Raw genomic sequence first — 24257 nt, forward strand, 5'->3', positions numbered from 1 at the left:
CCCCTCACGCCCCGCACAGTAGCCGTAACACTTTGGCGCTTGGGAACTTGTTAAAAGTCCAGATTTCGGGTCCTGGACCTTTAAGGACACCCTAGGTGACTCGTGGTTTGGGAACGAGTCTCTCCGGACACCACACAGAGACTGGCCGCCTTTGCAGACCCACTGCGGGCCTCACAGTGGCTCCGGCGCCCAGTAGGTGCTCAATCAATGTTGGCTGCACAGCCAGCCAGCCGCCCCCACCCCAGCTGCAGGCTCTCAGCCCCGCTGGGGGCGGTCCCAGCCGCTGTCCAAAGGCCCGGCCTCCCTCCTGTCAGGCCCCGGACCAGGGGTGGCACCTGCTCCCAGGGGTGCCAGCCCCGCACAGCGGGTGGGCCGGGAGCCCGCTGCTGCCAGCCCGCCGGCCCGGGGCTTCTCCCCGCCCTGCTCCGGAATGCCGGCCCGGGGAATGCCTGCGGACCAGGAATGCTGACACCTCCCAGGGCGATGGCAGGAGAAAGGTCACCGGGAGACTGGGCCCCTCCCTGGGGGGCGGGGGGCCCCAGGCACAGCCAATGACCAGGCCGGCTGCTCAGGCCTCCGATTGGAGCTGCAGGGCCGGGCTCCCTGAAAATGTGCGCCTTCCTGCGTGCCCTGGCCGGTGCTGCGTGGAGGGGCCGTCCTGAGGGGCCGGGGAGCCTCCTCCCTCCCCTTCCTGGGCAGCGGCTGCCCCTGGCAGGGTAAGTTCTGGGCCTCTGGGCCGGGTCGCCCCAGGAGGAACCCAGTGGAAACGGGTGGTGTGCGCCCCAAAAGGGCCTGGCCGGGGAGCGGCGGGGTCCAGCCTGTGGCCCTGCTTCGGGGAAAGGGGCTGGGAGCCCGGCGGGGGGAGCGGGACGTTGTCAAGGCAGCAACTGTCAGGTGGGAGGCGCCTCCCGGGCCGGGGACCAGGGGAGGCCCCAAGGCGGTGGCCCCTGGGGCTCTGATGTTGTTGCCGCTGAGCCTCGTTTCCGTAGCAAGAGGGGCCACCTGTGCTCAGCAGGGGGGGCCTGGCTTTCCCTCCCTCCGCCCTGGGGGTCTGCTCCCCTCCTTCCCCAGCCCCCCTCCAGGTCCCCCAGGAGCCAAAGTCCCTGCTGCCCTGGGAACCGCCCTGCTTTCCGGGTGTGTGGGGGGGTTGGGGGTGGTGGTGGCTGAGAGTGAGTGTTGAGCTGGGAGGGGAAGGTGAGGAGGGGGGTGGCGTCAGGAAGAGTCTCCGCCCCCCTGGGCCTGGGGCCCTGGCTGTGGACTTGGCTCAGGCTGGCCGGGTGGGGGGCCGCTCCGGGGCGCCAGGCGAGGCTGCACCTCAGAACAGGGAGCTGGTGGCCCCTCCCTGTCCCTCGGGGGCTGTGGGAATCGATCCCCAGGCTGCGGCCCTGCCAGAGCGCGGTTTTCAGGGCCCATGTGCCCAGTCGTTCACTTCTGTCAGACGGATGGCGGCGGCTTCTTTCACGCGTGGGGGGGTGATCTGATGGAATTGATTTGTGGCTCCCATGTTTCCATCCTCGGCCATCGGGAGCTCTGTCCCTGTGCCCCCCTGCCCCCCCCCCCCGGGGGAGTTCAGGCACCCACTCTTCATTCCTGCGTCCGCTCCCTTACTTTCCCGGCGCCGCGAGCCGGGCTCACTCGTGCGTGCTCTGGCCTGGGCCTGGAATCGGCCGTTTCCCGATCCGGACTCTGGGGCTGGAGGGAGGTCTTAGGGACCGAGGTCCCTGCGCTCAGGGGCGGGGGCACTGGGCCTCCCGGTGGCTTTTCCTTCAGGACCTCTCCGCTGACAGCCCGCGGCCTGCGCGTGTAGCCGACCTGGGCACGCGCCTGTACCTGTTCAGTGCGAAGTGTGCTTGCCTATGTACACACGCTATCTGTGAGTTCGTACACGTGTGTACTGACCCATGGACATACACTGTATCTAATAGTCTCTCTCTCGGGAACATGTGTCTACAGTGAGCTGTGAATTCACACCTCCAGGCCTCCAGCTCCCGCCCATCGCCACGGGGCGCTGCAGCCTCTCCTCGATTTCCTGTGCCTCCCACTCCGATGGCCATACAGCTGCCTTCCTGGCGATGCAGCTGCCTTCGCCATCCGCCAGGCCTTCCTGGTTCCGCCCAGCTGTTCCACCCGGCACAGAAGTAAGGGATTCGGAACCAGGCCCCCGGGGAGCAGCGTGGCCAGCCAGAGCACAGGCCTCCGCGTTCCACGCGTCTCTCGTCTCCCGGACCCACCGTGGCCAGAGCTGGTGGCCGCCCTCCTGCCCTCCAGGGAGGCGCCGCATGCACGCCAGGCCCTCACTGTGCGGTCACTCTGCATCCATCCTGGGATGCCGTCCTCCTGAGCGTCTTCTCATTTACATACGTTAAGGTGTGTGGTCTATGCTGTAAACGTTAGTGTCTTTTTTAATAAGGTTTTTTTTTATTGATCTCAGAGAGGAAGGGAGGGGGAGAGAGAGAAACATCAATGATGAGAGAGAATCACTGATTGGCTGCCTCCTGCACGCCCCCTACAGGGGTTGGAGCCCGCAACCTGGACATGTGCCCTGACTGGGAATCGAACCGTGACCTCCTGGTTCATGGGCCGATGCTCAGCCACGGAGCCCCGCCGGCCGGGCACCTTCAGTGTCTTGGACAGGTGTGGAAGGTCGTGTCCCCACCATCACAGCGTCACGCAGAGGAGCTCCCACCCTCGAACCCCCTCTGCCCCCCTCAGCCCCTTCCCGCTCTCACCGCCCAGCGGCCAGCACAGGGCGCGCCCGGGCTCCCGGGAGCAGGAGGGGCCCCACCCGCTCGCTCTGCAGCGCCTTCCCGCCGCTGAGGAGCCTCCGCTCTCTCCTGTGGGCCCAGAGCCTCTGGTTGGTTCCGTGGCAGCTGCTGGCGGGGCGGGCGGTGGTGTGCGTTACTTGACACCTGGTTGTCTCCAAGGTGTTGCTGTTGGGGGATTGTCTACACCCTCGCCCTGCATCTGGGAGTGGCCAGGCGTCTGCGGACGACTTCCCGGAGGTGGGGGCTGCTGGTAGAGGGTGGCCACCTGTGGTTGTCTGGCCGCTGCTCCTCCACAGCCGCCATAGGCAGCTGCCAGGTGCCAGTGCTGACAGGCTGGGCGCCTGGGGACGGGGGTGACTCTGCGCCTCCGGGCGGGAGAGATGCGCATCGTGTCCTGTATGTAAGGCAGCAGGGTGTCCTGTATGTAAGGAACAGGGTGTCCTGTATGTAAGGAGCAGGGTGTCCTGTATGTAAGGAGCAGGGTGTCCCGTATGTAAGGCAGCAGGGTGTCCTGTATGTAAGGAACAGGGTGTCCTGTATGTAAGGAGCAGGGTGTCCTGTATGTAAGGAGCAGGGTGTCCCGTATGTAAGAAACAGGGTGTCCTGTATGTAAGGAGCAGGGTGTCCTGTATGTAAGGAGCAGGGTGTCCCGTATGTAAGAAGCAGGGTGTCTTGTATGTAAGGAGCAGGGTGTCCTGTATGTAAGGAGCAGGGTGTCCTGTATGTAAGGCAGCAGGGTGTCCTGTATGTAAGGAGCAGGGTGTCCTATATGTAAGGAGCAGGGTGTCCCGTATGTAAGGAGCAGGGTGTCCCGTATGTAAGGAGCAGGGTGTCCCGTATGTAAGGAGCAGGGTGTCCCGTATGTAAGGAGCAGGGTGTCCCGTATGTAAGGAGCAGGGTGTCCCGTATGTAAGGAGCAGGGTGTCCCGTATGTAAGGAGCAGGGTGTCCCGTATGTAAGGAGCAGGGTGTCCCGTATGTAAGGAGCAGGGTGTCCCGTATGTAAGGAGCAGGGTGTCCCGTATGTAAGGAGCAGGGTGTCCCGTATGTAAGGAGCAGGGTGTCCCGTATGTAAGGAGCAGGGTGTCCCGTATGTAAGGAGCAGGGTGTCCCGTATGTAAGGAGCAGGGTGTCTCGTATGTAAGGAGCAGGGTGTCCTGTATGTAAGGAGCAGGGTGTCCCGTATGTAAGGAGCAGGGTGTCCCGTATGTAAGGAGCAGGGTGTCCTGTATGTAAGGAGCAGGGTGTCCTGTATGTAAGGAGCAGGGTGTCCCGTATGTAAGGAGCAGGGTGTCCCGTATGTAAGGAGCAGGGTGTCCTGTATGTAAGGAGCAGGGTGTCCTGTATGTAAGGAGCAGGGTGTCCTGTATGTAAGGAGCAGGGTGTCCTGTATGTAAGGAGCAGGGTGTCCTGTATGTAAGGAGCAGGGTGTCCTGTATGTAAGGAGCAGGGTGTCCCGTATGTAAGGAGCAGGGTGTCCCGTATGTAAGGAGCAGGGTGTCCCGTATGTAAGGAGCAGGGTGTCCTGTATGTAAGGAGCAGGGTGTCCCGTATGTAAGGAGCAGGGTGTCCCGTATGTAAGGAGCAGGGTGTCCCGTATGTAAGGAGCAGGGTGTCTCGTATGTAAGGAGCAGGGTGTCCTGTATGTAAGGAGCAGGGTGTCCCGTATGTAAGGAGCAGGGTGTCCCGTATGTAAGGAGCAGGGTGTCCCGTATGTAAGGAGCAGGGTGTCCTGTATGTAAGGAGCAGGGTGTCCCGTATGTAAGGAGCAGGGTGTCCCGTATGTAAGGAGCAGGGTGTCCCGTATGTAAGGAGCAGGGTGTCCTATATGTAAGGAGCAGGGTGTCCTGTATGTAAGGAGCAGGGTGTCCTGTATGTAAGGAGCAGGGTGTCCTGTATGTAAGGAGCAGGGTGTCCCGTATGTAAGGAGCAGGGTGTCCCGTATGTAAGGAGCAGGGTGTCCCATATGTAAGGAGCAGGGTGTCCTGTATGTAAGGAGCAGGGTGTCCTGTATGTAAGGAGCAGGGTGTCCTGTATGTAAGGAGCAGGGTGTCCTGTATGTAAGGAGCAGGGTGTCCTGTATGTAAGGAGCAGGGTGTCCCGTATGTAAGGAGCAGGGTGTCCTGTATGTAAGGAGCAGGGTGTCCCGTATGTAAGGAGCAGGGTGTCCCGTATGTAAGGAGCAGGGTGTCCCGTATGTAAGGAGCAGGGTGTCCCATATGTAAGGAGCAGGGTGTCCTGTATGTAAGGAGCAGGGTGTCCTGTATGTAAGGAGCAGGGTGTCCTGTATGTAAGGAGCAGGGTGTCCTGTATGTAAGGAGCAGGGTGTCCTGTATGTAAGGAGCAGGGTGTCCTGTATGTAAGGCAGCAGGCAGAGGCCCGCCTGCCCGCTCGCTGTTTTCCGTGGAGTTGTGGGGTTCCTGGCGTGGCCTCGGGGCCAACCCTCAGGTGCAGTTTAACGAAAAACAGCTGCTCTGAGGGCGGGTCCAGCCTGGCTCTGAACCGAAACCAGCCGCAATCTGGTTGGTTAAAAATTAAAAGGAAAAGGACTGAGAAAAACACCGGACAAATCCCACTGAAGTGCTTGGCACACTGAGCCTGCCAGCCGCTCCGTCCGCCCCGAGGCGGGGCCTGGGGGTAGGGGCCTGACCCACCCACGTCCCGGGCCTGCCTGGGCCGCAAGAGCAGCCCTGGGTGGGACCGGGTGGGGGACCAGGGCTGGTATGACCCCGGGTTGTCAGTGTGCACTGTGGCTCCCGCCTCTGAGAGGTGAGGCAGGAGGGGTGGGAGGGAGGCAGGAGGGGTGGGAGGGGGGCAGGAGGCGGTGCTGGGAGGGGGTGTGGCCAGCCAGTGACCACTGAGAGACCAGGGAGATAAGGATGGAGGCGACCACTGCCTGTAGCAGCACAGTGGCTGCTGGGGGCCTGGGCAGGACAGATTCGCATCAGGTGGGGTGGGGTGGGGGTGGGGGTTGGGGTGGGGAGAGGTGGGGTGGGGTCGAGGTGGGGTGAGGTGGGGTGAGGCGGGGGAGAGGCTCTCAGGAGCACACCGAGGGTGGGGCTGAGCCCCGAACCTGTGGCTGGGGCTTCGGCCCAGGGACTGAGGCGTCTCGCGTCCCATGGAACCTCCCAGCCCTCCTGACCCCGCTGGCCTGCAGGGACCGCCCTGGATTCCAGGGAAAGGGGTCCCGCAGGAGGACGCCCCGCCCCAGAGGCCTACGCTGGTGAATATCTGCACACGCCAAGTGCAGATGCCGCCCCCTGGGCCTGGCCCCGAGAATGTCCGAATTCCAGGGGGGGCGGGCGGGGTCCCACACCCTGAGTCAGGAACATGGGGTTCTGGGGAGTGAGGGCCGAGGGGGGGGTGTCCCTGGGTGACGTCTCAGAGAGCTGTGAAGCCCAGGTCCTGTCCCCACTGTCTCCTGTGCAGCCCTCCGGTCACCAGGGCCTCGGCCTGCCCTACAGTGAAAGGGGGATGTCCGGCCGGGCCTGGGCCCTGGTGGGTGCCAACACGGCTGAATGCCATCTGGCCAACTCCTCCCAGGGCCACGTGCCGTTACTCGGGGTGTGGGGGATGGCGCACCCCCGAATGCTGTCTGTGGCAGCCCCTCACACCCTGACTACCTGGATGAAGGGTCCCTAACATACAGGCCCAGGCACCTGGCCAGCTGGCCCAGCCGCCCGGTCAGCCCATGCCCCGCCTCAAGGGCCACACCTGGCCACAGAGCGGGACAGGGGCCAGGCCGGGCGGGGGAGGGGGGGCGGGGAGGGAGGCGCCCTGGGTCCTGGCCCAGGCGCAAGGAACTGCTGACCGCTTCCTGCCAGCCCGCGACCCGGCCCGGCCCGGCCGCCAGGCATCTGGACAGCCTGCTGGTCTGACCGCCTGTTTTGCAGAGAGCAGTGTCCCAGTCACGGGCCTGGCCCTCTCGTCACTGATGGGGAGGGGTCAGCCACGGAGGCCCGGGTAACAGGCACGCGGACCGTGCTGGGTGCGGCCATCCTAGCCCTTCCCGCGGGGCCAGGCCGGCGGCTCCGTCTCCCCAGTGCCTCCTGCTCAGGCGGCTGCGGAGGAACCGACGGGCAGGCCCCCCAAGCCGGGTGCTGCCTCCGGTGCCTTAGAGCTGGGGGGCAGGAAGGTGGTGTCTGTCCGGGGGTCTGTCCGGGGGTCTTTCTGGGAAGCCGCTCGAGGCCGGTCACATCTGCCTTCACCCGTGTCGGGCCAGAGACCAGGACGGACTGGGTGCTGCGGGGCGTGGGGCCAGGGCGGGCGCGGGCATGGTCCCGGGCAGGACCTGGGCTGGGGCCGCGTCTCAGAGCCACCTGCCGGTGACGGCCGTGCGAGGTGGGTGAGAGGCTTTCTCTCCCTGCGCCTCAGTTTCCCCGCTGTGCGCCTGAGGGCCTTGCTGCCCAGTTCCCTGCCCCGGCCCTCGGCTCTGCATTCCGAGAGCCCGTTCGCGGGAGCACGGGTAACGGACTGCCTGGCTCAGGGTCACGGCCAGACCCGCCTCATGGTGCGGAGCCTTCAAGCCCGCGAAGGCCTGAGCTGCTGGTCAGTCCTGCCCATGGTGCCGCCCCGCCCACGCCGCTGAGACACTCCTGTCCCTGGAGCCTCAGACACCCCAGTTCCCGCGGACGGGAGCCTGTGTGCTGACCCCTCCCTGCTCGGGGGTCCTGAGGTGCTTCTCCGCTCCCCCATCCTAGAGCAGCACCCACACCCGGGGCGGGTCCAGCGGCGGCCCGCGCCCGCTTTCCTGCAGGGATGGCAGGGGTGGCAGAGTAATGCGCTGTGCAGAGTTGGGGTGCATCCTGTGGAGTTGGGTGCTGTGCAGAGTTGGGGTGCATTGGAATAATGCGCTGTGCAGAGTTGGGGTGCATCCTGTGGAGTTGGGTGCTGTGCAGAGTTGGGGTGCACTGGAGTAATGTACTGTGCAGAGTTGGGGTGCATCCTGTGGAGTCAGTGCACTGTGCAGAGTTGGGGTGCACTGGAGTAATGTACTGTGCAGAGTTGGGGTGCATCTTGTGGAGTCAGTGCACTGTGCAGAGTTGGGGTGCTCTGGAGTAATGCACTGTGCAGAGTTGGGGTGCATTCTGTAGAGTTGGTGTGCTGTGCAGAGTTGGGTGCCTTCTGTGGAGTCTGGGTGCGCTATGAGGAGTTGGGGTGCGCCTTGCAGAGTTGAGGAGCACTGAGCACAGTTGGGGAGGCTCTGGGAAACCCCCTCTGGCCGTGGGCCGCGGGCACAGCTGCAGAGACAAACAGGATGCGGGTCCGGCCGGCGCTGGGGACAAAGGCAGGAGAGGAAACCCCGTGACCCTTATGGCTGTGGAGCGGCCGGGCCTCTTCCCACAGTTTCCAGCCAAACAAGGGCGCAGGGGCCAAGCCTCCCATGGCTGCACGGCGTGGGGCTCTGAGCGCCCCGCAAAACTCGTCCCTCACAGGCGGGGCCGGGGCCGGGGCCGGGGCCGGGGGCCACGGGCAGGCCTCAAGGGGGCGGCCTCGGTGCTTCTCCCCGCAGTCCCCCAGCCTCGGCCGGGCGGCCGGGCCAGGGGCCTGACCTTCCAGACACACGTCCTTGTCCAGGTGCCTGGAGAGCTCCGTCGCTGGCTGTGGGGCGGCCGGGACACCGGCGTTCTTACCGGGACAGACTGGGGTGCGCTCTGCTAGGCCTGCTGGATAATTCCCACGGCAAGTGAACCCTCCTGACAGCGGCGCCGAGTCCGGACAGCCCCGGCCCGGGCCCTCCGTGAGCAGACAGCTGCCCAGGCCGTGCGCCCCGCAGCGCCCCGTGCACGGCGGACAGGTGCCCGCGGCGGTCCAGCTGCCGCCCGTGCGGCGGTCGGTGCTGCCGGTGAGGGCGCCGGGCCTGACCCCCGCGGACCAGGCAGGAAGGGGAGGAGGAACCTGGCAGGGGCTGGCGCTGGCCCGTCTGTGGGCATCCATCCACAGCGCCTGGGTGCCACGGCCGAGGGGCGTGGCCACCTCCTCGGTGGGGGCAGCAGTGCCGTGTCGCCCGGAGAATGGCCCTGGGAGGAGCCCCTGGTACGAGAGAGGCACAGGCAGGTCCTGTGGCCGGGCAGCGGGCCCCGTGCGGGGGCTTCGCAGGGGCCGTGGGGAGCTGGGCAGGGGCTGGGGCGCGGGAGCAGATGGGGGGAGGTGGGCATGGAGTTGGGGTGTCGGTGAAGGAGGGGTGGCGAGGCCCTGGCCTGGAGGGGCTCCGGATGGGACCGGCACCTGTCCAGGCCTCCCTGAGGCCCGCGGGCTGGAGGACTGCGGGGTGGCTGTGCGTGATGCCTGGAGCTGACCGGAGAAAGGACAGGTGGCGGGGGACGGGACGGGAGCATGGGCCGGAGGGCTCGGCCTCACCCCAAGGGAGCTTCGCCTAGAGCCATGCCCTCAGCCCAAGCGACATCGCCCCTGGAGACGAACATCTGAGACGCTTGGCTGTCACAGCTGGGGTGGCATCTCCCGGGCAGAGGCCAGGATGCTGCTAACACTGCCCACGGCAGCGCCTCCCGGGCCAGGAACCCGCGCCCAGCGTCAGCGCTGCCGCCGTTAGAAACCGGCCTTCCGGCTTCCGTGTCCGTCAGACTCCGTCCCAGCTCATCTTCCAGCTGCCTCTGGTCTCGGCATGTCCCACGGCCTCGCTGAGCCTCAGCTTTCCTGTCTGTAAAATAGGCGCGTTACCACTTAACCTGGCAATTCTTCCTGGTGTTGCCAGGCCAAGCGTGAAGGTCACCCACTCATTCTCGATTCCCAGGGCTGGGCTGGGACCACAGCCCGCCCCTCAGCAAGGCTGTGAGGGGAGACAGGAGGGCGGGGCTGCGGGGGACCCCAGCTCAGTGCCCACTTCCTGTTGGAGCCAACAGGAGACCCAGCCCCGTCTCCCTAGCAGTCAGGGCCATGTTCCCTGTTCTCAAGCCAGGTGGGGCCAGACCCAGCCAGAAAGGGGGGAGGGAGAGCGGTGGCTGACCCCCTGGGTCCCAGCGGGGACCTGTGTCCTTGCATGTGTGGGCGGGGGGGCTGGGTCTGTGCACATGTCAGCGGGGGCCTGCGTGAGCATGTGCACGCGTGTCTGGTGTGTGTGTGCGTGTGGGTGTGCAGAAAGCGGAAGAGGAACAGAGCCGGGCCGAGGTTGGCAGGGAGGCCTGGCAGCTGGCGGACTTCCCCAGTCCCGGGCGAGGCGGCACCTGGGGGCCGGGCCGCGGTCAGGCGGGAGGCCGGGAGCCGGCCCAGGAAGGAGCTAATGATCAACTGGCTGTCTCCGCAGGCGGCCTCGCCAGGCCCCGGCGCAGGGAGGAAGCGGGGCAGGAAGCAGGGGGCGGAGGGCGGAGGGCGGAGGGCGGCCTGGCTGCCGGCTGGGAGGCAGCCTCGGGCCGGCGGGAGGAGCGCCCTGTGTCTGCGTCCTGGCGCGGCCCTGAGGAGCGGGCGCAGGTAAGGGGGTGCTGGGCGACGGGATGGCAGAGGTGACGGGTGTGGCCTGGCCGGGTAGGCGGCGCCCACCGGGGGGTCTAAGAACAGCCTGTCCCTCACTTTCTGGAAGACCTGGCTGAGACGTAGGGGTTCGGGGGAGCAGGCAGGAGTCTGGGGCCCGAGGGGCTGTCAGGAGTGCGGGGTGACCGGCGAGATGGCGCCGTGACGATGGCGGGTTTGTTAAAGCACGGGCTCTGTGGCCTCTGCTGACCTCGCCCCCTTGAGGGCTCAGCGCGTCCGGAGCCGGTGGTACGGGAGGCCAGGGCCACAGGTCTCAAGTGGGACCTCCCGCCACGTTGGCCACAGAAGTGCCCGGCCCAGGGTGGCACTGTCGCCGTGACCGGCCACTCTGAGGTCACCACCCTGGGCCTCCTTTCCGGCACCAAAACAGGACGAGTTCCTTCGCCAGGGGCACCACCCAGAGAGCTGGAGGGAAGGGCACCGGCCAGGCCTCGGCACCCAGTCCTGCCCGGGCACTGGTCCACGGACGCCCTTGAGACCCTGCGCCGGCCTCCAGGCACCCCCCACCCCCTTGGCGAGGCTCGTAGAAGTGATGGCTGGTAGAGCGAGGTCGGGAGTTAGTGGTGCGGCTGGAGCTGGGCCTGGGGTGCCCGCACAGGGGCCGGCTGTGAGTGGGGTGCCTCTGAGCGCCCTGTCCGAGGAGCTGACTGAACCCCGGGTTGGAGGCAGGCGGGGGCGAGGTGGGTGCGTTCAAGTTCGGACAGGTGCTGGAGGGCTGGACTCAGACTCACCTGGTTCAACTCTCACCTTTCAAGCCTCGCTGAGCCTCAGGCTGGCCATCTGTGAAATGGGCGCAGGACAGCCCGCCAGGCCCGGAGGGTCAGATGGTGGTGGCTGAGGTGCTCATCACAGCGCTGTGGGTAAGGGCGACGCGTCCCGTGTCGGGGTCGTGCCGTGTCTGATGTGACAAGTCCTTTGACTGCTCGCAAGGTGAGGGTGACCCCGCTTCCCCACGGTCAAGGTGAGGCACAGAGTCTCGGGTTTGGGGGGCGGGGTGAGAATTCTGGGGCAGCCGTGACCCCGTCCCACGCGTGGGCTCACAATGGAGACTCGCTGTCACTGGCGGGGGGCCAGGGCCTGAATCAGTGTCAGCAGCTCGGGGCGGCGCCTTCCTGCCTGCTCCAGCCGCTGGGGCCCGCTGCAGCCGACCCTGTGGTCACACGGCCTCTCTGTGACTGCGTGTCCCTCCCGTCCTGTGACATCAGTCCCTGCGTTCAGGCCCAGCCTGCCCCGATGTGGCCGAGTCTTCACTTCGCTGCAAAGGCCCTGTTTCCGGACAAGGTCATCTGCTGAGGTCCTGGGGGACACGGGTTTGGGGGACACTGTTCACCCCAGTACAGCCCCGGAGAGGTGCTCCTGATGGAGGGGCGAGGCTGCAGGGCCCCGAGTGTTTGTCCAGCACGAGCCCAGCATAAGCTCCGGCCAGACACCCCCTCCCCCAACCCTTCAAGGCTGGGTTGTGCCGTCTCCCCCCCTGCACCCCCGTTCATTACACGCCACCTGTACCCCGGAGCACCACTCATGTAACCCACAGCCCCCTTGCGAGGCGATGTTTTCATGCTCATTCTCCGGTGAGTGACTGAGGCCGAGCGCTGCCCAGCCCGCCGGCCCGGGCTCTGCGTCAGGTGCCGAACCCCCCCGCCCCCCCCCCGCCCCGGGTCAGGCTGGGCCCGGCTGCAGGCGCTCCTGGGTTGGCCCCACCATAGCTGAGCTCGGAGGATCGAGGCCGGAGGAGGGACACCCTCCACGGGGCGGCCCGGGGTGACCGCCGCTGCCCCAGGAGTCCCAGAGCCACTTCTGCAGCCGAGCTGGCGCCCCAGGCCGAGCGAGCCCATTTCGGGAAGGAGGGGGAGGGGGGAAGCGCTTCCGTGGAGATGGCTCCCACTTCCTCACATAGATTGTCACTGGGAACTCTGTTCACAGCTGTCACTGCAGCCCCACCCACAGGCCAGGCCCCTCCCAAGCAGGTGGGAGGGTCCCTGTGCAGAGCCTTCCCCGTCCCTGTCCCAGCCCCGTCCCTGTCCCAGCCCCATCCCTGTCCCCAGCCCCATCCCTGTCCCAGCCCCATCCCTGTCCCTGTCCCAGCCCCATCCCTGTCCCCAGGCCCCATCCCTGTCCCAGCCCCGCCCCCGAGTGCAGGGCAGGCCTGTGTGGACGCGCAGACGGCCCGGGGAGGCCAGCGGGGTGACAGGCACAGGCCCCAGACCTGGTCATTGTGCCGGGTGCCTGGCTGCAGGCCCTGCTCCGTCTCGGGGGCATCGGACGTGGCTCCTGAAGAAGGTGGCAGAGGGGAGGACAGAGACCTGGTGGGGAGGCGGCAGGACTAGGGCCCCCCAACAGGGCCCCGCTCTGTGAGACCCGCAGGAGAAGATGGACCCCACTGGCAGCCCCCAGCTCCCTGTCCCAGTGGCGTGGGCGGAGGGGCTGGGCTGGTCCAGGGTCTGCGGTTCAGGCTGCGTCCCTCAGCTGCCCGCTGTGCTGTCTCTGTCGCCCGTGCCTCCCTGCCCGCCTGAGAGGACGTGGTCCCCTGTGCCCTCGGTGGGTGACTGAGCCCCAAGCCCAGGGCGTGGTGTCCCCGCCGTGAGGGCTCTCGTCTCCGACCGGGAGGGCGGGGCAGGGTGACTGGCTCTGGGCTGAGGGAACCCCGGTGGGGAGACGTAGCCTCGGCCACGGCCACGGCCACGGCCCTGCTTCCTTCCGCCCACGGCTGCTGGGGCCTGGCCCGTTTCCCGACAAACAGGACTCGGTCCGGGGACCCTGCTGCCCGGGCCCCTGCCCGTGGGAGAGACCAGCCCGTGGGGCTGGATCGGGCTCGGGGTTGTGACGGCAGCGCCAGGGCCCATGGGAGCCCCAGCTCCGAGCCCCGGGTGACACAGGGCCATCGCTCGGGGATGGCTGTCGCAGGGTCCGCGGTTCAGGCCCGCGGCCGGAGGTGTGGTGGGCTCACCCCGAGCGTGGGGCCATGTGAGCCACAAGGACAGGGCCCTCTGTCCCGTGGCCCCGCTCACACACCTCCAGGCCTTCGCAGCCACGCGCTGAGCGGGTGACAGACAGCCCTGAGCTGTGTCCTCGGGGCCTAGGGACCCTGCCTGCAGGATGTCCACCTACGGCCAGGGGGCATTGGCCAGGCCACCAGGCACAGCCCGGCCCTGGGCTCCCCCAGCCCTGAGCTCCCCCAGCCCGGCCCTGGGCTCCCCCAGCCCTGAGCTCCCCCAGCCCAGCCCTGAGCTCCCCCAGCCCTGAGCTCCCCCAGCCCTGAGCTCCCCCAGCCCAGCCCTGAGCTCCCCCAGCCCTGAGCTCCCCCAGCCCAGCCCTGAGCTCCCCCAGCCCAGCCCTGAGCTCCCCCAGCCCTGAGCTCCCCCAGCCCAGCCCTGAGCTCCCCCAGCCCAGCCCTGAGCTCCCCCAGCCCTGAGCTCCCCCAGCCCAGCCCTGAGCTCCCCCAGCCCTGAGCTCCCCCAGCCCAGCCCTGAGCTCCCCCAGCCCTGAGCTCCCCCAGCCCAGCCCTGAGCTCCCCCAGCCCAGCCCTGGGCTCCCCCAGCCCTGAGCTCCCCCAGCCCTGAGCTCCCCCAGCCCTGGGCTCCCCCAGCCCTGAGCTCCCCCAGCCCTGAGCTCCCCCAGCCCTGGGCTCCCCCAGCCCTGGGCTCCCCCAGCCCTGAGCTCCCCCAGCCCTGAGCTCCCCCAGCCCAGCCCTGAGCTCCCCCAGCCCTGAGCTCCCCCAGCCCAGCCCTGAGCTCCCCCAGCTCTGAGCTCCCCCAGCCCTGAGCTCCCCCAGCCCAGCCCTGAGCTCCCCCAGCCCAGCCCTGGGCTCCCCCAGCCCTGAGCTCCCCCAGCCCAGCCCTGAGCTCCCCCAGCCCTGAGCTCCCCCAGCCCTGAGCTCCCCCAGCCCAGCCCTGAGCTCCCCCAGCCCTGAGCTCCCCCAGCCCTGAGCTCCCCCAGCCCTGAGCTCCCCCAGCCCAGCCCTGGGCTCCCCCAGCCCTGAGCTCCCCCAGCCCAGCCCTGAGCTCCCCCAGCCCTGAGCTCCCCCAGCCCTGAGCTCCCCCAGCCCAGCCCTGAGCTCCCCCAGCCCTGAGCTCCCCCAGCCCTGAGCTCCCCCAGCCCTGAGCTCCCCCAGCCCAGCCCTGGGCTCCCCCAGCCCTGAGCTCCCCCAGCCCAGCCCTGAGCTACCCCAGCCCTGAGCTCCCCCAGCCCAGCCCTGAGCTCCCCCAGCCCTGAGCTCCCCCAGCCCTGAGCTCCCCCAGCCCAGCCCTGAGCTCCCCCAGCCCTGAGCTCCCCCAGCCCAGCCCTGAGCTCCCCCAGCCCTGAGCTCCCCCAGCCCTGAGCTCCCCCAGCCCTGAGCTCCCCCAGCCCAGCCCTGAGCTCCCCCAGCCCTGAGCTCCCCCAGCCCTGGGCTCCCCCAGCCCTGAGCTCCCCCAGCCCAGCCCTGAGCTCCCCCAGCCCTGAGCTCCCCCAGCCCTGAGCTCCCCCAGCCCTGAGCTCCCCCAGCCCGGCCCTGGGGAATTGTGCTGGTCGGAGAGGAAGTGACCGCCAGCCGACCCGAGAGGGCTGAGTGAGCCCCCAGGCATGGAGGGGGCTCTCTCCTCTGAACCCCAGCTCTGGCGGCAGCATCTGTGCCGGGCCCGCAGCCCGTCTCCCTGGAGAGGTCGTCGCTGACCACCGCCCTCTCCTCTCCCCACAGCGGCCAGCCCGGCAGGCCCAGCCCTGGGCGCTGAGGCCACGTCAGTCATGAAGGACCCAGCGGAGGCGGCCGCGGAGGAGCCTGCCCCGACGGGGACTGTGGCCGGGCCCTTGGGCGGCGTCGGTGGCGACAAGGTCCAGAGAAAGGCTGGGAGCTCCTCGGCCAGCTGGGCGGGACCAGGACCCGAGGAGGCCCAGGCTGCGGGCAGAGACGGTGAGTGCGGTGCGCGAGGGAGAGAGAGAAACATCAGGGATGAGATAGAATCATGGACCGGCCGCCTCCTGCACGCCCCACACTGGGATCCAGCCCGTAACCCAGGCTGGTGCCCCGACCGGGATCAACCGTGACCTTCGGGTTCTTAGGTCGACGCTCACCCACTGAGCCCCACCGGCCGGGCTCGGGGCGTCTGCTGAGTCGCGTGCAGGCCAGTGTGTTATTCGGGGCGCATCAGTGACCCCCACACTGACAGGGGCGGGGAGGGGGCTGGGGAGTTCTGGAGCAGCTTCCCTGCACTTGCTGACGGACCTTTCACAAACCTGTGCACCCTCAGTCCTGCTTTGCCCGCAGGCCATGCACCCAGGGGTGCTCAGGCCAGGCCGCCCTGGGCCCCCGGAGACAAGCTGAGGCCAGAGAGGGAGGGACCTGCGGCCTCTCTGTCTATATGGGCTCTTTGGAGCCCCAATCGCTTTGGCGTGTGTATTTCCCAAACCCGGACGTGCCCTCCAGAGCCCCGGGCAGCGGGCCCACGTGGTGGCCTCAGGCCTCGCTCAGACCCTGCCGACCGGCCCAGCCGCGTCCTGGCAGCCGGGGAGCCTGCCGTGCCGTGCCTGGAGCCGCGTCGCTGGTCGATGTTCTAAGAACTCGCCGGTCATCCGGAGCACGGCCCTCCGCGTGGGCGCAGCAGTGACCGCCCCCCGCGATGCCGGGTACCTGGGGCGATGCCCCGGAAGCGCCGTGTCCCATCGCAGCGTGGCTGGCGGCCGTGTGACGACCTGGCTGTACGGGGACAGTCGTTTTGATGCCTTGGTTCAGGGTGTGGCACAGACTTCCCCACCGTCCGGGCATTGCGCTTCCTCTGCCGTCACTCGTCACCCGGGGAAGAGACTTGAGACGAAGTCAATGCCTCGTTCCTCAGGACACTCGCACAGCCCGGTTTTCGGCGGAAATGAGAATTATTGTGACGGCTCCTCCGTGGTGACGATCTCACGCGCTATTCCTCCACGTTTACCATTGACTTGCTCTGCGAAGGACGCCGGTCCCCTCTCCCCACAGTTCATCATTCATTTTCCTGAGGGCTCATCAGTCTGCACTGTGCTCTCCAGCCTGTGCCAGCTGCCATCGTTAACTTCTCATTCAAATTGCCCAGCTTCGCTCTGCTCACGTCTCCACCATCCTGTGAGCGCGGGGTCTGCTCACGTCTCCACCATCCTGTGAGCGCGGGGTCTGCTCACGTCTCCACCATCCTGTGAGCGCGGGGTCTGCTCACGTCTCCACCATCCTGTGAGCACGGGGTCTCTCACGTCTCCACCATCCTGTGAGCGCGGGGTCTGCTCACGTCTCCATCATCCTGTGAGCGCGGGGTCTCTCACGTCTCCATCATCCTGTGAGCACGTCCTGCTGGGGGGACCACAGACGGGCACTTCCCGGCCCAGCCCTGGAACCGGCCGTGTCTCAAGGGCCTGGGCTTCCGAATTGGAGGATGGTGCTTCGCCAGGGCCTGGACGCTGTGTGCTCTTTCGGATTTGGCAGGTTTTCTGAGTCTGTGCTGCCTGCCCGGCGCTGAGGCAGGCCCTGGACCGCAGAGCGAGCCAGGCCTGCCCGTGGGCTCTGACCACCAGGCGGCAGCACAGCGTGGGGCTGGCACACCGCAGGGGCTGGCACACTGAAGGCGCTCGAAGATGCTGATAGGAAGAGAGCAGAAACGAGCACCATCGTGTTGTCCAGTCCACGGCCGAGCGGGCAGTGCTGTGCCCACGGCTCTTAGGGGAGCATCCTGCAGGCGCTGGGGACCGGCAGCCTGAAGGTCACACCGGCTGCGGAATCACAGGCTCTTCCCAATCACACCGGCCTTGATCCTTAGGCCCCAATTGCTCAGCCCATTTTACAGATGAGCAAACTGAGCCGGGCAGAGACCCAGGACTCCAGCCAAGGTGCACACTGGAGCTGGCCTCCCGATGGGGGCGCGGAAGGGATGGCAGGGGAGGACTGAGCTGCTCTCTGCACTGGTCCCAGCGTGGGCCCCCCTCTGACCCTGAATCTTGGGGTACCTCACTAGTCCTCGCCAGGCTGAGAGCCCCACCCCACAGCCTCACAGGCACGTGCCGCCCAGCAATTGACTGGTGCAGCCGGATCAGGACACAGCTCTGTCTGCTCCAGACCCCGAGTCCCTTCCGGTTGTCACCTCCCCTGTGTGGTCAGCAGAATAGTGGCCCCCAATGAAGTCCGCCTAATCCCAGACCCGCACACTCACCTCACCCTGTGGCGACAGGGAGCGCAGGTGGGACGGAGTTCGGGTCTTGAGATGGGAGAGTATCCCGAGGGCAGAGTCAGAGAAACCAAAGGCTTTGACAATGGAGGAGGGGCCAGGAGCCAAGGGATGCGGGCACCTCTGGGTGCCGGAAAGGCCAGGGTCAGACTCTCCCCGGGAGCCTCAGAGGAGCCGCCCTGCCCACACCTGGGTTTCAGCCAGTCCCTCAGCCAGCACACCCTCAGCCAGTGCGCCCTCAGCCAGTGCGCCCTCAGCCAGTGCACCCTCAGCCAGCACACCCTCAGCCAGTGCGCCCTCAGCCAGTGCGCCCTCAGCCAGTGCGCCCTCAGCCAATGCGCCCTCAGCCAGCCCTCAGCCAGCGCGCCCTCAGAGCGTGCCTGTGGCACCCCGAACAGCAGGGTAGCGCACGTTGTTTCCTGAGGCCGTGGCGCTGGGCTGGTTTCTTTTTTGATGATTATTAAATGCATATTTTTATTGATCTCAGAGAGGAAGGGAGAGAGGGAGATAGAAGCAGCAATGATGAGAGAGAATCACGGATGGGCTGCCTCCTGCACACCCCCCACTGGGGATCTAGCCCGCAACTCGGCATGTGCCCTGACCGGGAATCGAACCACGACCTCCTGTTCACAGGTCGACGCTGAACCACGAGCCACACTGGCCGGTCTGGGCTGGTTTCTTAAAGCGCGAGGGAAACTCACAGGCCTCCGTCCTCATGGGCGGTGTGGCCCTGTGGGAAGGTGGGGGGGCGGTTGTGCAGGGAGTCGCCTGCTTTCACCTGAGCCACAGGCCCGCTGTGTTACAGACGCTGCTCCAACCCCACGCGGCTCTCAGCGGGACCCTGGGACCCCTCCCGGCCAGAGGGGAGCATACCCCACAGGTAGGCATCCCCGGGCGGGTTCGTCCAGGCTGCGGATGGGAACGTGGGACTCCTGCCCCTCCCTCTGGGCTAAACGCAGACGCCCAGGTCCCGCACCCGGGTCCTGGATCCATCCGTCTGGGGTGGGGCCCGGGCCCCCGCATCCCGCAGGGGCCAGGGTGTGGGTTCAGCTGCATTTGCAAAGGGCTTCCCGGGCTCTGTCCCGCTCAGAGGGGACGCGGCCCTGAGGCGCCTGCAGGGAAGGGACACGGAGGGTGACGGGCGGGCCTGTAAGAACCAGGCGGAAGGGGGGGCAGCGGAGGGAAGGCCTCGGGGAGCTGTCCCAGGGCTGGTCTCCGGGGTGGGGGCTCCGAGAATGGGGCGTGGATGTGGGCACCCCTGGGCTGGGGCTAGCACCGGGTGGGAAGAATCTGCCCCTTGCCCCGGAGACCCCACCCTGACCCCCAGCTGTGCGGGACGGAGACCCCAGTGCTGCTGGCACCTCACCTTGCCCGTCCCCCTTCCTCTCGGAGGTCAGAGCGCCCTGTGGTCCCGGGGGGTCAGGGCCAGCTGGGCAGCAGGGCAGGGTGCTTGGGGTTTGAGAAGGCAGCCCGCCCTCTGACGGGGCAGGAGGGGCAGCTGTGAGGTGCTGCCCGCTGCCCGCTGCCCGCTCGGGGCTGGCCAGACCCCAGAGCTGCCCAGTCTCTGCCCCGGCCCCGCCCACGGGAGGGGGGGGTGTGTGCTCTAGGGCCCTTTGCCGGAAAGTTCTAAGGCAGGTGCAAGGCTGTCAAAGGGCGTGGGACTCCCTCTCCCTCCCCTCCTCTCTCTCCTCCCCTCTCTAGCAGCCCCTGGGGCTCTGGGGACTCCTGGGTTCTGGAGGCCTCCTTGGGGGGTGGGGTGGGGGGTGGGGGCATCTGAGCTGAGATCTGCATCTGAGGGAGCCAGGCTGGCACCGCGGGGGCGGGGGTGGTCAGGGGCTCCCGTGGGCCCCCAGGCCCGTGATGGAGGGAGGTGGGTGTTGCCTGGGCAGTGCTGGGGTGGGGGGGGCTAGGGGTCTGTGGGGTGTCTGCTGGGGGTCGGAGGTCCTGTCTGGGGCTGGCGGAGGGGAGGTCGGGCTGGAGGTCTCGGTGACTCAGGACCACCTGCCAATAGCTCCTGGGGGCCTGTGCTGGGGCTGGAGGGGGGCCTGCCATCGCTCTGGGTGGAGCAGCGTGCAACTCGCCCTCCAGGAGAGAAACGGGGGCTCGGGTGGACATCAGTACAGGGCGTCCAGAAGCGACGCCTGAGGTGGGCATTGAACCCGGGCCCCGCCTGTGGCTAGGGCTCGTGGGGGCGGACTGCCTGACCTTGACCTGTCCCTGCAGACCTGACGCTGCAGCTGCAGGCCGTGCGGAGGCGGGGCGGGCAGCCGGACCCCGGGCTGCAGCAGGCCCTGCGGGCCCGGCTCCGCCTGCTGGAGAACGACAGCCGGGAGGTGGCCCGCACGCTCGGGGTGAGTGGCCCCCCAGGGCTGGGACCTGGGGGAGCGCAGGTGTAGGGCCCCTGCCTGACGAGGGGACCGGGAGGACGGTGCGGAGGAGACGGGGAGGAGGGGCAGCAGGACCAGGGTCCATGAGTCCAGGCCTCCAAGGGGCCAAGGCCACGGGCGGGAGGCCGCCCTCCACCTCCCCTCATGGCGGCCTGCGACGCGCCCCCACCCGCTCTCCTGGATGTGTGTCCCCAGGGCACCACACAGGGCACAGCCACGCAGGGCCACCGAGTTCCCGATGACCCCCATTCCTTCCTCCAGCGCCTCCGCCCGCTGGGCTGTGAAGGTCCCTTTGTGGGGGGTAGAGGACCTGGGAGCTGATCTGTCGGACAGGAGGCTGGTGGAGGAGGGGCCGGGTTAGGGACAGGTGGCCACCCTCTGACCCTGCCGCCAGCCTGGCCCGAGGAGCGGTGTGCGGTCCCCCACAGCTGCATGGCACCCTGGGCGCACTCAGCAGCGGGGCGGCCCTCGGGACCCCGGGCGAGCGCGGCAGGGTGAGCCCTGGCTCTGGGCTGAGCCCCTGCCGTGCCACGCACAGAAGGCCAGGCGCGCGGGAGGCCAGCACCCTCCCTCCCCGCCAACGACACACGTTCCTGGGCTGTGCTGCTCCCGTGCCCCTCACCGCGGCCAGGAGGGACAGCCAGGCTGGGCCTGCGCCTGGCAAACCAGGAGTGGGGGGGCGGGCCCAGCCGGAGGCCCAGGGGCTCGAAGGAGCAGGCGTGCCCAGGCTCTGGGGAGCCGCAGCGGGCTTGAGAGCGGAGGGCGCACCTGGCTGTCGAGGAGGCAGCTGTGTGTGGCGCCGGCCAGGGTCGCGTCTATAAAGTTTCCGTCCCGTGCCTGGCCCATGACGGTCAGACGCCTCAGCGCCGCAGGGACGTCTCTGATTCCTGCTTCCCCCCGGCAGGAGCTGTCGGCCAGGCTGCTGTCCATCCACAGCGACCAGGACCGGCTCGTGGTGACCTTCAAGACCTTCGAAGAGATCTGGAAGTTTTCCACCTACCACGCCCTCGGTAAGGCTGAGCGGGGACGGGCTCCCCCGCCAGGCACTGGCTCACACCACGCCTGCGTGGTACAACCAGGCTCTAGAGTAGGTTAGCGCCCCCCGGCCTCTGGGGCAGCTGGGGAAGGAGGGGCTCACCTGTGCTCAGGTGGGGTGCTGCGGGGGTGGGGCGCTCCAGACACTCAGGGCTGTGCGGCCTCATGGCTGGGCCGAGTCCCCGCCTCCTTCCAGCGCTGGACCTCCCAGCACTCTGACCGCCCGACCGGCTGAGCATAGTCCAGGAAACTGTCATTTCAACCTCAGCCGTGGTGCTTGCTTTCCAGAATATTCCTCGTTCTATGGGGAGGCATTTGCAGGGTCCCCTGGGGAACATGCTCCGCACCCCTCCCCCCAGCCTGAGAGCCAGGAGGCTTGAAAATAAGAATCCGGGACAATTTCCTGCTGTCCCCAGCAGGGCAGTGCCCCTCCCCCCCTGCCCCCTCCCCCCGCCCCCGTGTGAGCATGCTCTGTCCCGTCTCACAGACCTCCCCCCTCCCCCCTCCCCCCGCCCCCGTGTGAGCATGCTCTGTCCCGTCTCACAGACGAGGAGACCGAGGGGCCTAGAGGAAGTCACTTGTCCTCGTTGAACCTTCCCAAGGCCCAGGGAGGTCAGGGTCACGACTGGTCCCCTGCAGCTCAGACAGTGAGACAGGGCCACCCGGGGGGGGGGGGGCGGGGGGGCGGCACTGTAGGTCCCGACGGCCAGGCGGGTGTCTCCCTGAGCCTGGTGGGTGCCTTGCTCGGCCGCCCCCGAGCACGCTGTGACCCGGCCGCCTGCCGCAGGCTTCACGCACCACTGCCTGGAGAACCTGCTGGTGGGCCCAGCCTTCTGGCTGCGCTCGCCCGAGGAGCACGAGGAGGCGGCCGTCCGGGTCCACGTGGACGAGGAGGCGCTGAGGCTGACGCACGAGAGCCTCCTGGTCCAGGAAGGTGAGCCGCGCTGGGGACTCGGGGTCTCGACAGCTGGGGGGCTGGTGCAGTGGGGACCGAGGGGCTTGGGCAGGGGACACCGACAGGGGGGTGCCCGGGCTTTATCACCCGTCAGCTCCCCAAGAAATAAGAGGAAGGGGGCTTGCAAGCGCCACCCCAGCCCGCGCTCCTCACGCGGCCACACAGCCTGACGTGGGCCCACTCGCCTGTGGGATCACACGTCTGGACCTTCACAGCGCAGAAGGGGAAACTGAGGCCCCAAGAGTCTGAGGGGGAGCCAAGCTCCCAGGGGAAGGCCAGCAGAGCCAGGACCCCAGCCCAGGTCCAGCCTCCCCGTCTGGCCCTTGGGGTCTGGTGCCTGGCAGCTGTGGGTGAGAGACGGGTGGGGGTGCCGCCCGCACCTGTGTCCTGAGGGGAGAGTGGGTCCCCTGCAGAGCGGTGGCTGCCTCTGTGTCTGGCCCCCTGAGTGACCACCCTCTGTCACGTCACAGGGCCTTTCTTCGTCCTGTGTCCTGACGGCTACGTGAGAGTGACCACCGGTCCCCAGGGTGCAGGCAGGGGCCCCCAGCCCCTCAGGCCGGCTTCAGGGGCTCCCCAGGGAGAGGCGGCCCCGGGAGCAGGCTCCCCGGCCCGCAGGCTCCGCGCGTGCTCCGAGGAGGAGGCGGCCGTGCCCGCTGCAGAGCCTCTGACTCCGTTTCATCAGTAGGTACCGGCCTTCGTGCCTCTGCTTCCCGCTGGCAGCCCCACGCGGAGGCCCGGCCCTGGGCTGTCCGTTGGGGGGTGGGGGGCAGCGTGAGCCCCGGTGGACCCCACGGTCCCTCCTGCTGCTCCCAGCCCACCTGCCTCAGGGGACAGGACACAGCACGCCCAGGGCCCGGGACGAGCTGCCCCACGCGCTGGCTCATCTGGAAAGCTGCTGCGGGCGCCGTAGGGCGTGTGCCCGCCGCTGGGAGCGCACGGGGACCCGCGCAAATGCCCCCCGGGCGGGCGCGGCCTGAGACCAAGCTGCCCACGTGCTGCCCACGGGCATGAGCTCGGCTGGAGCTGCCCGGCAGCCACGGCACAGAGAGCAAGTTCGTCTTCCGGTGTCCACTGTCCCGGGAACAGCAGGCCGTGGCTCAGCTTCTCTCCGGGGAAATAAGGGCCCGGACGGGAGCCTGAGGAAGGCGGGAGGCGAATGGGCTGGGAGGCAGCACGGGCCTGGGCAGGGCCATGCCTGGGCCTGAAGGCCACACCCCGGGGCAGGCGTGTGTGTGTGTGTGCGTGTGTGTGTGCGTGTGTGGTGTGGTGTGTGTGTGTGTGTGTGTGTGCGCGCGCGCACGCGCGCGCGCGCGTGTGTGTGTGTGTGTGTGTGTGTGTGGTGGGACAGGTGGTGGGACCCGCATGAGTCACGGGGCTGCTAACTCATCCAGTCCCCACAGCAGAGACCCCCTCTCCCACTGCAGATGGGCTCTCAGGGTCGCCTGGGACCCCTTCGAGGACTCTGTGGGTGAACCTGTGACGCCAGACACCCAGCTGATGGGTAAATGTCTCCCCTGGGGCAGTGGGTGGGGGCTGGGGAAGGGTAGGCACCAGCATTCTGGAAGCTTCTGCACTCACCTGAAGGCACCCCAAGCCCGAAGACATAGCCTTCTCTCCAGTTCACAAGGCGATAACTGAGGCTCGAGGCCTGTGGGCTGGTATAGCACCCACCCCCACCCCCACCCGGCCCCCAACCCCCACCCACCCCCACCCCCACCCCCATCCATCCCCACCCCCACCCCCACCCCAGCACAGCCAGGCCAGGCTGCTTGCTCCGGGTTGAACACCTGAGCCTGGGACAGGCGGGCTGGGCTGGGGGCTGGGCTGGAGCCGCTATTAACGCTAGCGAGGCCCGTGAGGCCGGGTCTTGTTCGGGAGCCGATGCTGCTAGGACCCCGGGCTCCGGCCGGCGCGTCTGCTCCGCCCCGAGCTGGCTCGTGTTGGGTGGCCGTGTCCCTGTGACGTGGACATGCGCACCGTGGGAGGGGGGTGGGAAGGACCCATATTCACAGCCCCATGCGCCCTGAGTGGGCCCTGGCCGGCCTTGCTGGCGAGGAATGAGGGAGGGCCTCAGTTTCCCACGTCAGCGTGAGGACACAGCGCCCTCTCTGAGGACCCCAGAGATGCCAGCCCTCAGGTGCGGTGGCCAGGCCTCACCACACGCGGGGCAGGTGCCACATGGTCCCACGGCCGGACTGGGTGCGCCTGGCTGCGCTGCCGTCTGCCCAGCCGGCCCCCACCAGCACTGACCGGCGCCTCCCTCTGCAGCCGTGGGCCTGGCCGCAGCCGTGGCAGCCTACCCGGGCGCGGGGCCCGAAGAGCTGGCCTTCGACAGCGGCGACCTCATCGAGATCCTGGGCGCCCAGGTGCCCGGCCTGCCCTGGTTCCTGGGCCGGCACGTGGCCTCGGGCCAGGTCGGGTTTGTGCGGACGAGTCTCGTCAGTGTGCAGGGCCGCGTGTCCGAGTGA

General features: G+C 67.8%; 1 protein-coding gene across 10 annotated transcripts in view; it reads left to right on the forward strand.

The window, feature by feature from the left end:
- Positions 1-415: 415 nt before the first annotated feature.
- SH3TC1 (SH3 domain and tetratricopeptide repeats 1) overlaps positions 416-24257 on the forward strand; it is a 38894-nt gene continuing 15052 nt past the window's right edge. Inside the window, exons 1-10 of one of the 10 annotated variants that reach the window (XM_079768101.1) lie at positions 416-716; positions 1954-2367; positions 14928-15140; positions 18218-18292; positions 19636-19763; positions 20704-20809; positions 21622-21768; positions 22260-22470; positions 23214-23290; positions 24058-24253. In XM_079768101.1, coding sequence (XP_079624227.1) covers positions 14975-15140; positions 18218-18292; positions 19636-19763; positions 20704-20809; positions 21622-21768; positions 22260-22470; positions 23214-23290; positions 24058-24253 — 1106 coding nt within the window. In that variant the 5' untranslated portion in view covers positions 416-716; positions 1954-2367; positions 14928-14974. Of the gene's footprint in view, positions 717-1192; positions 2368-5127; positions 5534-5589; positions 5713-10072; positions 10193-10257; positions 11214-14927; positions 15141-18217; positions 18293-19635; positions 19764-20703; positions 20810-21621; positions 21769-22259; positions 22471-23213; positions 23291-24057; positions 24254-24257 lie in introns of those variants that run through there. The other 9 variants (XM_079768105.1, XM_079768104.1, XM_079768103.1 and 6 more) reach the window with 9 other exon arrangements.

This window comes from Cnephaeus nilssonii (assembly GCF_951640355.1).
Source record: "Cnephaeus nilssonii genome assembly, chromosome: 1".
In the NCBI taxonomy this organism is placed as follows: Eukaryota; Metazoa; Chordata; class Mammalia; order Chiroptera; family Vespertilionidae; genus Cnephaeus; species Cnephaeus nilssonii.